Source organism: Bombus terrestris, chromosome 9 (genome assembly GCF_910591885.1).
Source record: "Bombus terrestris chromosome 9, iyBomTerr1.2, whole genome shotgun sequence".
Classification (NCBI taxonomy): Eukaryota; Metazoa; Arthropoda; class Insecta; order Hymenoptera; family Apidae; genus Bombus; species Bombus terrestris.
The window spans coordinates 164103-176508 of NC_063277.1; the positions used below are offsets into that span (position 1 = coordinate 164103).

Here is a 12406-nt window from a genome sequence, read left to right on the forward strand (position 1 = left end):
TAGCACGCTGCAACAATGAAAAGTTTAGTTTAACAAATTTTTAATTTTTATACATACTTAATTGTGCGTGGTTTAGGAGTAGGCATAATCTCAGATGTTCTCTCCTTGAACTCCAAATCGCTATCGTGATCTTCTTCGTCGCTCCAAAAGGGATTTAGATTAATCTGTGGTGCGGCTAAACGTCGTTTTGTCGATCCTTCTACGAAATGTTGGTTAGCTTTACCACTTTTAAAATTACTTCTCGTAGCTGGTATTGGTAGAATAACTTCCTTCTTTTCCGTTTCTTCTGCATTTTCAAAAGGATTTGTTAGATCTCTGGTAGTTACTAAACTGTTCATAGTTGTCACGGATTTATCAGTAATTCCTTCTTCGTCTTCATCCTCTTCTTCTTCTTCTTCTTTTTCTTTTTCTTCTTCCATCTCCTCCGCCTCCTCCGTCTCCTCCGTCTCCTCCGGCTCCTCCGGCTCCTCCTGTTCTTCATCACTTTTAAAGGGGTTTAAATCTTCAGGATAATCTTCGCTAAAATTAGAGCATATTACGTTCGTTGCATTAATATCGTTCGCAATCGTAGATGTACGATGTTCAATACTTTCTGTATCCAAAGGAATTGATAAAGTTTTATTAACTTTCGATACACGTGACGATAATAACTCGAAAGGAGCAATCTGTGTCGAACTGTCTTTATCGAAGCTTTCTGCATTATATTTTCGAGCGTTATCTTGACCGATGCCTGTTTCCTGCATTGTCGTATCTGGATTTATTATCGGACTTTCACTGTTTCCTATACTTTTAGTCCTATGCCTTTTAGTTTGTATCTTGAATTTTAATACTTCACTATCATGATTTTTAAGCTTATTCCTTTCGATATCATCTTTTTTCTTTTCAAACATTCTACATCTTTTTTCAACTATAGAATAACTGCTCTCAGAACTAGTCTCATCCGATAATTCTTTGTCGTTGCTATGAGATGCTCTTGTTTCCTTAATTACATTATGAAGCGAAGCTACAGAAGTTTGATCCTGTTCGTGTTTATCAATGTTTAATCGTTCATGGACGTAATCATCGACGTTTGTGTTTAACAACAGCCCGTCATTATCAGGTTCTAGTTTTAAACAAGTGACAACACGATTGAGTTTATTTTCTTCTTCGAGTTTACTTTGTTTTTCGAACTCGGTATTAAATGGGTATACTAAATTTCTGCTTTCTGTCTTTAAATTTGTATTTTCTCCCTCGATGCTACTTCGATTTTCACTTATATGCATATTATCAAGAGAAATCTGTTCATCATTTTCCGGAAATAGCTGATTCGATATGAAATTGAGCCGTAATCGAGAAGTTTGCGCTATTAAATCAGGAATAACAACGCGATCCATCGATTCGTGATCCATCCGCTCGATAGAATTACGACTAAACGGTTTTTTATTTATGTTTTCGTTATTGCTAAAAAATTGCTGGCAACTGGAATCAATGTTATTCTTTTCAATTTCGCTAAATGTAGGATAGTCATAACTTTGCGTTATTTGTACTGGAATATCTTCATCCGGACAGGTTTCACAGCAATATTGCCCTTCTTCGGTTTCATAATAATTACCAATAGTTAACTGATTATTACATCGAGCGCAGCGAAAGCAAGTACGATGATACGCAACATGGGCGAGGACCAGTTTTTCCGCTAGGAAAATTGGAAATCCACACACAACGCAGACATCCTTTCGCATACTACCCAGACACGTTGCTTCCTGCAGAATTTTAAACAAATATTTTAGTTTCTTCCTTTATATAGCGTATTTGTTTGTTATTGCAATTACCGCTGTACAACGGATTAAAATATTATAGAATAATTAGTATGAAAATTTAACATAACGATATATCGTTATATAACAAGCTCCATACATTCAAAACACGATTATACTTGATTTTTCATAACTTATATCCTATTTTTATATACGTATATTACGTAGATTGTGTGGAAAGTTTCAACTCATTCTAAAGTTAATACAAGTCATTGTATGAAAATCGATTAACGAAGATATATCATTGAAGCTTATTGTTACGGTTGAACTTCCTCTATCCGAACTAGTAGGGGGACAGAACTTTTCGGATAATGGAATTTCGAATGATAGAACAATTAATTTTCTAATATGAAATTTCTCATTTATTCAAATACAGATTAAGATTACTTGGTAGTTTCTTTAAATACTTATGTGTCCCATATCGTTTTTGCTGCTGAGTCACATAATTTTTTCAACATAAGTAACTGCATAGGATTGCGTTCTTTTGCATACATTTTTGCTATTTCTATTCCACTTACACCACTTTCGAATTTTTCAATCGAAATTCAAGCGTCATACCAAACCAATTCAAGTTCCATACCAAACTCTTATAATCAGAATTCACTCAATCGAATAAAGGAAAGAATACATTATATGTCACTGCTAATAAAATATGGACACATTTAAAATAGAAAAGGGCATCCGAAACAAGGTAACCTGAAATATTATGTTCGGATAAATACGTTATAGGTATTGTGGGTACAGGTAGGTATTGTAGAACGTTCAGATATTAGACTATTCGGATAATGGTTATCCGGATAAGAGGGGCTCCAGTATACTCTCGATCATTCTCGTTATTACTTTCGATTTCCTCTACCATTTCGTGAACACTTTTTACGTCGAATTGTAATGTAATAATGCAAATAACGCAAATAACGCAAATAATATGAAATATTACTCGATAATTAAATTGTGAAATAATATTTTGTATTACCCCGTTTCATTAAACATATTTGTGCAGTCTGCAAAATTAAACAAATTATTAGTTAAATATAAAAGGACATTCATTACTACTCGATTTTAATTAAAACAAAAAATTGTATTATGAATATGTGATTAGATAACTTGTTAGTACAATTACAAATATTGATTATCGGATCTACGGATATACATATATACGTATATACGTAGCAGTAATTATTCTATATTACGTATTTTCTATTTTGTTTAATAGTTTATATCGTATATTTTTTTCGTTATTAAAAATGTCGTTCTTTAATTATCGACATCGCTGGTCACTATTTTATTTATCGTTCTAATATGTACTGTTTAAATGCATATGATGCGTCAGCAGTATCGTCGATTAATAATTAATTTATTTACTTTCATACAATGAAAGACGACGCAATATATGCGTCCAAAAGTAATGCATATTTGTTTCACAAATGAGGCTATCATTTTGTTGTAATAAAAAATATATAAAAGGGATGAAGCTTTACAAAATATTTAAGCGAATAAAATTAATTATTAATTATTTTTTGTTATTTAACTGTAATTAATAATTATTAAATATTAGACATGTAAATTTTTAAATCATCGCACATTGTAATGAAGTTTTTTCAAACAATTTCCAAGACAATATCCTGCCTGAGAATTCTTACAAGCGTATGTTGTCTTTTTGTTTACCATGTAATTAACAATATTTACACCGTTTTCGTTTGAATACCTACTTAATTTCGTTATCAACCATTATGTGGGCAAATCAGTAGACAAAAATCAATTAGACGATTAACAATCAGATAAGAAGAAGATAAGATAATTTTCGAAATTCATTTTTTGTTTTGTTCTTTAGTGAAAATATGACTAAGAAATGTGACATATGTCACTTACATGGCGCCAATATATGTATATATAGCTTAAGATTTTCGTTTCATAAAAGTAACCTAAGTAATCGTAAATAAAAGTAATCATAGCATTACTTTAAATCTACTAGTAATCCAATGCAGCGGCTTTCTTATCCGATCACACATTATTCTAATGCTTCATTATCCGAAATCTCTCTTATTTGAGCATCGTATCCGAAAGTCGAATACGTATTTGCTATTGCTTATTATTATTATCCAAACAACAGAGGTTTCGTAACGTCATCTTATTAAAAGTAAGTTAATGCTTCGTGATATCGTGAGTAAGAGTACAGTTAACATATGATAAACGTGAATAACAAGTGACTGAGGATCGAATGAAAGAGATGAGATATCTAAGGCTAAAGTAAAAAGAAGAGCGATTCCGAGAATATAGATATGTACGATAGAGTAAAGATAGAATAAAGATAGAATAAAGATAGAATAAAGAGAATACTCTGGCCAATCTGAGATGCTCGAAACGTTATTGGTATTTAAATAAAATACTTATTCTTACATACTTATGAAGTTCAAGTAGTGCAAAAATTGAAACAATTAAATTATTAGCTATGCCTACAATTTTTAATTTGTACTTAAGAAATAACAAATAGGAAGACAATAATTTTACTTACATTCGTTCATTATGAACGACGAATTTTGTTTCCACTTTGCGCTAACAAAACTATAAAATTCTCGACCGATATCAACTACGTCCCTCTCAAATACACACTTTCGTACATTCATAATTTTACATTACAGAGAATCTTGGTCAACAGCTGCTTAAAACCACAGAAATACTATTAATATAGGGTAAATTAATTAAATAATTGAATATAAAATGTTGTTAATACGTTCACTGCGGTACGGGACATATAGGCCCCGTAACGAACCTACCTCCTGGACGGCTTCTTTTTCAGTGGACTTCCCCTATTTGCGAAGCTAATATTTCAGTCATTTTTCTACTCTTCGCAACGATGTAAATACTAATAAATATTAATTGAACCTTTGCATAGTAAAGTAACATAATATAGTGAAAAAATTCTACGGAACTTAGTTGTACCATAATGCAAAAGACAAGAACAATGCTTCTCGTTATCAACAGATATTATTACACAAATTTTTTAAATACAAAAGTTAAATACGAAGTATATGTCGAAATGCGAATGGGGTTACAATAGTCTCGTACCGATAAATAGGAAAATTCTTTCAAAAAGTCACCGCAGTAAACGTTTTAATAACATCGAGTTGCTCTTCCTTTTTGGCAAATGCAATCTTATCGTAACGACGTGATTTGAATTCGATTAAACGTTAATAACGATCAATTAAACATTTCGTTTTTCCTCAATAACGGTATTTGAATCTTTTATTTTTTTTATCTTTAATATGTTCATTTACATCAATTCAGAATATTTTGATTGGACTAAGATCTGGAAACTAACGAAGAGAGAATGCCATGGTGAAGCTAATTGCATAGAATAACAGTTCGTTCGCTTATATCATATGCTTTTGAAATGTTTAACATTTCAGTGTTTGCAAATGGTAAGAAAACTTGATTTAATATATTTATGTACTAGCCGCCCGGCCGCCACTTTACCTGCACAGTATTTAGTTTTATGACAATTTATGTTTATTGTCCTCTGTTTCAACACCATTTAGAATTTAAGTTTCCAAAAACGCTTAAATATATGTTTGTTTATTTTTAATAACGAGTATGTTTGCCTAATCCTAAATCCTAAATCTCCAGCTTTTGGATGTACAGATACAGTTATTATATACGGTATATATATACAGTTTACCCCTTTTTCACCTCAGTAAGGATTGAATTTCGAAAAACGCTCAAACACGTGTTTATTTATTTTTAATGAGAAGTTTTTATGCCGAATTTCAAGTCCCCGACGTTAGCGATTTGTGGAATAGGGGTATCCTTGAAAAATGAATTTACCTCCTTTCTACTCCTCTAGGGTCCATATTTCCAAAATTTCTTTCTTATCCCATGTCTAATCATAAAAGAAGTATGCCATCCAAATTTTACACTTCTAGATACAGCGGTTTGTGGTGGACGTTGATAACCGTATCAGTGACTTGTGCGTTATATGCATATATATATTATATATATATATAAGTCGGAGATGAAAGGACACCGGAACCTTCCCTTTGGAATTTTGTGAAAATCCCTTAACACTTTGATCTAGATTCTGCCATGGCCGTAATTAAGCAATTGCCGTCATTCAATCCGATTGTATTTGTTGTATTTGTTCGAGATTTGTGATATTGAGGTTAGGCTCGAGGCGACAACCAGTCGCCGAACGTAGACGTGGTCAAGGGATGAACGCTTTGTCTAACAAAGGTATGGAGTTATTACCCCATATTATCCTATATTATTATAGCTCTCCTTAAAAAGAAATAGTTGTAGCGGCACTAGACAGTAAACATTCCAATGGTTTCTGTCCCGTGGCTCGTCACACGCAGATGATTACCAGATGTCGACGCATCTCCACAGTACATGTTCAGCTAGCAGGAGGATCCGTTACAAATCTTAAGATTTAGTTAATTAAAGTCCTTTAAACAGACAAACAGTCTTTGTTCCAATTATGGGAAGATAGGGGAAATCTATTTTTTCCACGAACGACGCTTCTCACTAGCAACTTTCCCTCAAGAGCAGCTAGCATCCCTTTCTAACTACTAACATGGAAATTGACCAATTAACAGCAACGTTAATTTCCCTCACTTTCCGAACGAAGCCTTTTGTTGACGAATCCGATGATCTCATGTCCTTAGACACACCCCATCATAGTTTTCCTCTGCAGCATCATCGAGACGGAAAGTCATTCTCTCGTGAGGTCTCATTAGCGAGTTACATAGCGTCTTTACGGTCGGTGAGTATTTTACGTTTTAACAAAGGGTTAGTTTAGTAATACTTGTACCATAGACAAGTAGACCGAGTCCGACTTCGACTTTGGAAGAAAGTACATTTGTTATCCCGTTGACTGCGGATTCGTTATCGAACCTAAGACCATTGTCTAATCACCGCAGTTATCTGTCAATTCTGCAATATCCACACTTGTACTAATAATCATATTTGTACTAGTAAATATCTTCTCTATTGCATAACAACAATATCTAATCCAAATGAAGGTTTGTTACACGCTCCTAATCCTAATCATAATGTGAACCCGACATGGGCTATATATATATTATTGTATACACACATTTGTATTGTCATACGAAAAAGGTCTATAAATGCTTCATTAAAAAGTTTTAACAAAATTTGAATTGCGACAAACACGTATATACGCCAATATTCTTGTGTTCTTGCCTGATCAGGACCTACCTGATCTAATTTATGAGGCTAAATCTCCGCCATTTGCGGACAACCTTAAATTGTTCAGGAGGATAGGTAATTACCTATCACTCTGACTCACTTGAATTACGAGATGGCATCGATAAGCTTTCTAATTGGTCCACTTGCAACAAACTGTATTTATATATACCAAACTGCCACGCGATGAGAAAGTCGCGTAATAAGAATAAAATTTTGTATCCATACGTACTTAATGATTTTCAGCTATCTACGATAAATTGTGTGAGAGATCTGAGCGTCGTCTATGATGAGCGATTATCTTACACCAAGGATACCACTAATATCAACAGGGCAAACAGGTCCCTTGGTTTTATCTTTCGATTATCTAAGGATTTCCGAAACGCCTTTACCCTGAATACTCTCTATGATTCATTATTTATACCTCACTTGGAATATGCTTACATCATATGATCTCTTTATCAGTTCAAATATATTCAACTTATCGAAAGAAGAAAATGTAAATTCCTGTCATTTGTATTACGTGCATTTAGTTGTTGAATCCAGAGTCGAAACTATGACTATGACTCCGCACTCCGCACATTGAATATGCTAACACTGTAGGACCGGAGAAAAGTTTCTGATATTCTTTTTTTGGCTGAACTTTGCTTTAGGGAACCAAAAATTATTAACTTTTTTATGCGTAATCCTGTAGTTTTCGATGCGTAAAATCCGAAAATGCAGGTTTGGAGTTGCGGCGACTAGTGGTTAAAAAATTATGAATATGTAAAACTGAGCATTTTTAGGGCATTTTATTTTATATAGGGTATTGGTAGAAACTAAATTTTTTTATTTAATTCTTTACATTCTCAATTTGTCCAATTTGGACATTTGGATGAATTTTTTAACTGTTTGATTATCATGTGGGTGACTACCCCCAGCGGAGTACCATCCTCACGTTTGCTAAGTTATATCCTTTGTGAGGTCTGCTGGGTGTTTCCTTTTCAGTCTTTTTTCCATGTTTGAGGTGTTGATCGTTTCCGCAGCTAGCCGGTTTGGGTGTGTTGCTATTCTTTCTTTGTATCTTTCCGCATATCTGTTAATTTCTTCCTTGACCGTTGGTATTCTCTGGTATGTACGTATGTCTTCGTTTCTAACGTACCATGGGGCGTTTACTATCGTTTTAAGAATTTTCGCTTGTATTGTCTCTATTTTGTTTATATGGCTCATTGCTGCTGTCCCCCATAGTAGTATTCCGTACTTCCAGATTGATTTTATGATCGTTTTGTATATTTTTAATTTATTTTCTATGCTTAATTTGGATTTCCGACTTGTTAGCCAATGCATTTGTCTCCTTGTTGTCTGTATTTTGTCTATTATTGATTTAGTATGCTGTTTCCATGTGAGTTGCGTATCTAAGTGGAGTCCTAGGTATTTGACTTGCTTTGTTTGTGTTATGTGCGTGCCGTTCAGAAGGATGTTTGGTGGTATCTGCTTTCGCAGTGTGAATGTAATATGGTTGCATTTATTGGGGTTTGCTTTTATTTGTTTTTCTTGTAACCACTTTTCTATTTTTGTGATATGTTCTTGTAGTAATTTGACTGCTGTTTCTGGGTTAGTGTACCTGAATAGTATAGCTGTGTTGTCCGCGAATGTCAGTATTTTGCTATTGATAGTTGTTGGTATGTTGGCCCTGTATAATGTGTATAGTATTGGTCCTAAGACGCTTCCTTGCGAAACCCCTGCCTTGATGTCTTTAACTTCAGAGTATGTGTCCCTGATTTTTATTACGAAGGTTCTGCCGCTTAAGTAAGATTTTATTAATTGGTATATTTGTTCCGGGAATTGTTTCCTGATTGTTTGTAGTAGGCTTTCGTGGTTTATTTTGTCAAATGCTTTCTCTATGTCCATAAAGAGGGCTGTGCAGTATTGTTTGTTTTCTAGTGCTAGTATTATTTCGTTAATAAGCCTGTACATTTGCTCTATCATGGAGTGTTTGTTTCTGAATCCAAATTGGTGATCTGGTATTAATTTTTCCTTCTTTATTATTGGTTTTATGCGGTCATATATTATTTTTTCTAGTATTTTGGAAAACAGAGAAAGTAGTGATATTGGTCTGTAAGATGCAGTTTGGTGCGGGTCTTGCCTGGTTTAGGTAACATTATGATCTGTGCTATAATAGTTTCCATAGTTTAGGAAAGTATTGGATTCTTAGTATTCCATTGAATATTATGGTCATTAGTCTTATCGCTTTTGGCGGAATGTTTTACAAGATTTTACCATTGATTAGGTCGATTCCTGGCGCTTTATTGTTTTTTGTCTTCTTGATTATGTTTCTAATTTCTTGTGCTGTTGTTTTAGGTATGGTGTAGTGCTTGTCAGTTGAGGTACTAATGGTTTGCGCATCCTCGTCCGTATGACATTTGAGGTTGCTGTTGTTGATATTATGTGGTGTAAATGTGTTGCAAAGGTGGTTGAAAAATTCTTCAGCTTGTTCTTCGTTGCTTCTTGCCTATGTGTTATCTGCTTTTCTGATTGCTGGGACTAGTTTTATTGGCTTTTAGAAGCCAAATGGCAGAAATTCATGCTTCCTCCAGTGGGTCGAGTTGGTGGAGTTACACATGGGTGGCGGTTGAGTCAAATGTATTTTACACGTGTTCGTAATTTCGCTCTGACACCATTCAAGGCCTACAGGTAATAGCTTTTCCAATGTGGCCGGAGTATTCTCACTTGTACTTTCTTCATCGTTATACTGGCTGCGGAAGGATACCAACGTAAAACAATCAATCATATCGTGTAATTTATAGGTTAACGAAATTGGTTTTAGTTTAGGCTAGTAGGTTGTAATGTTACTACAAATTGTTACGTTAGTACAAACTAGTTTTTGTTGAGTTTAATTGCAGCTCCTGATGATACGCATACACAGAAAATAGAATCCAATTGACGGCCAGTTAAAGATTGGATGAGGGCGAGAGAATTCTTCCAAGACGATGAATTTACTGATCGCCTGTGGATTCTTACAGCGATTACACTATGGTGGCGTTTTTCCCCGTCCTAACAACATCGATTTAATAGCATCGCTAATGGGAAAATCCGAAGACAGTACATTTTGTAATAAAGTAAGCGGAAGTTATGTGATTGCCCATCTGTGCAGACCAATCAGATGTTATCTGTGCAATGTCATTGGACGAAGCATGGGACTCTTCAACTCAGAATTAGACTTTCAGATTTTACGCATCGAAAACTATAAAATTGAACATAGAAAAGTCAATAAGTTTTGTTCCCCTAAAATAAGATCCAATTTTTCATTTATTATCTTTAATAATCACATTGACAGTCCTCTGTTACTTCAATTTATTAATTTCAATACGTTCTTTACTCTAATTTTACTCTAATTACTCTTGCAATACTCTAGCTTTGCGAGTTGACTTTTTCTCGCGTGATCTCAGATTTCATGACCTCGTCACCACAATATGCAACTATGCAAATATTAGGTCATCCCATAAGTTCGTTCCGTTTTTCGAGCGGTTATATATGTTAAGATTGTTTACATACCTTTCAGTTTCATGAAAAAATGTAATCTCTCTCTCGTTGTACAACTTTTTCCCATTTTTCAAGTGCATTGGTCCCTTATCGCCGTATGTTTATAAGTCGACACATGAAATGTATACACAAAAGTCGGCACGAACTTATGGGATGACCTAATAGTATCTCCGAACGAGTTGATCTCTTCTCTGGTTATTGCTATAAGTTAAGGCGATCAGTTACAATTATTTAATTCTTAACGTGTTCTTATAGTTTAATTCTCTTCGTCTATCTTTCTTCTTATTTATATTTTTTTATTTTCATTTTTTTTCTTTGTTGTACATCCGTTATTCATTATCGTAACTTCTTTCCTTCTTTGAACCATAGGGGTTGTATCCATAAATATACAATAAGTATATAATAATAATTAAATAAATAAATAAGTACTTATATATATTTAGCTTTACGTTTTATATTTTCTTTATAGGTTTTTAATGAAGCATTTTTGGACTTTTTACTGCGTGACATTTTATTCTTACTTTCACCTATAGAACACACTGGTAAAATTTGTACACTAAACTCCAGGATGCCCTGTATAATTCTATTTTACTGTCTTATCGAGTTTTTCGAACCTCTTATAATTGGCTTTTGTTGTATAGATTTTGTAGAAAATTCCATCATTAGACCATTGTCGGACATTGAATTTCGTTTCACGTGGGAAAACGACTATCGATCAATTTTTCAAAATCCAATACTCCAGTAAATTTCAGATATGGTTTCTTTTATTGTGGTTTGAAAAATGTAATTAAATTAAATTTATAATGTAGTAAGTCGAATAAATTTAATATTCTCCGTAATGTTTATACAGCTCAACTTCAATACTTCAATACTGCGAATTTGTTCAAGAATTTCGTGATGATCGGCTTTCAAAATATGGTACAAAATTATTGCTTTGCGTGACCTCTTACTTCCTTTGTACATTATTAGTCGTGTCAATATTAGTATATATTTGGTATAAATTAAATAGTGAATATCCCTCAATTGTCAATATTTTTATTTGTATCTTTTGCGTATAAATGATATCTCATCCGTCACACATCGTTTCTGAAGTGATATGCATTTAATACGGCACATCGTTATTAAGTGAAAGACACTCGCTGTATTTCGTAGATCAGTTTTATTTAGCAAGTTTGGAATAGATTAATTAGAATAGTAAGACTACATATATACATTGACTCGATTGTCACAAGTTGAGTTTCATTTTGAAGTTCCTTGGAAGTATATATATATATACTATGTATATATATATGCTATTGTTTGCCAAAATTGATGGGAACCAACCGTTGGGAAACAATAAGTCGACGCAAAGTTGGTGTAGAAAGTCTAATGCCGAATGCCGAATGCTTTAGGTCGGTTATCATAGCTGCATTCCTAGGTGGAACAACGCCAATCATCTCTTATTTGAAGTGGCGTCATCTACGCAGGAAGAAAGTTTGGGGTTCGTAGGCAGCTGCTTAAATGTCATGCGTGAATAAGAACACAAAGCGTATGAGACAACGATCGACGTAACTTCAATAAAAAGGATGGCCTCTAACCTCTAACAGTGAAGAGAGAACCGAGACTGTTTCAATGTCAGCGCAAATCTCAAAATTTAAACAAAATGAAGTAGTAGTGGACATCCGTTATAAGATGCAATTATTTATATTCCGTCAGCCGCTCGAATGAGAAATAAATGGACATTTAGTTATAATAAAAAGAGCCCATCTTTGCGAGACAGAAAATGAAGGACGTTGAGGTGATATTATTTTCTAGAATCGAAGTATCTATTACCGTTTTATAAATCTTAATTAAAAAGATAGCAGGTGAGTAAGAATGTTATTACAATCTCAAATCCTCCAAGAACTTTAGTC

General features: G+C 33.9%; 1 protein-coding gene across 4 annotated transcripts in view; it reads right to left on the reverse strand.

The window, feature by feature from the left end:
* Positions 1–12406, reverse strand: part of LOC100649179 (EH domain-binding protein 1) — a 48456-nt gene that overhangs the window by 3536 nt on the left and 32514 nt on the right. For all 4 annotated transcript variants that reach the window (XM_048408384.1, XM_048408385.1, XM_003397443.4 and 1 more), the window contains one exon: positions 58–1739. In XM_048408384.1, the coding sequence (XP_048264341.1) occupies positions 58–1739 (1682 nt within the window). The remainder of the gene's footprint in view (positions 1–57; positions 1740–12406) is intronic.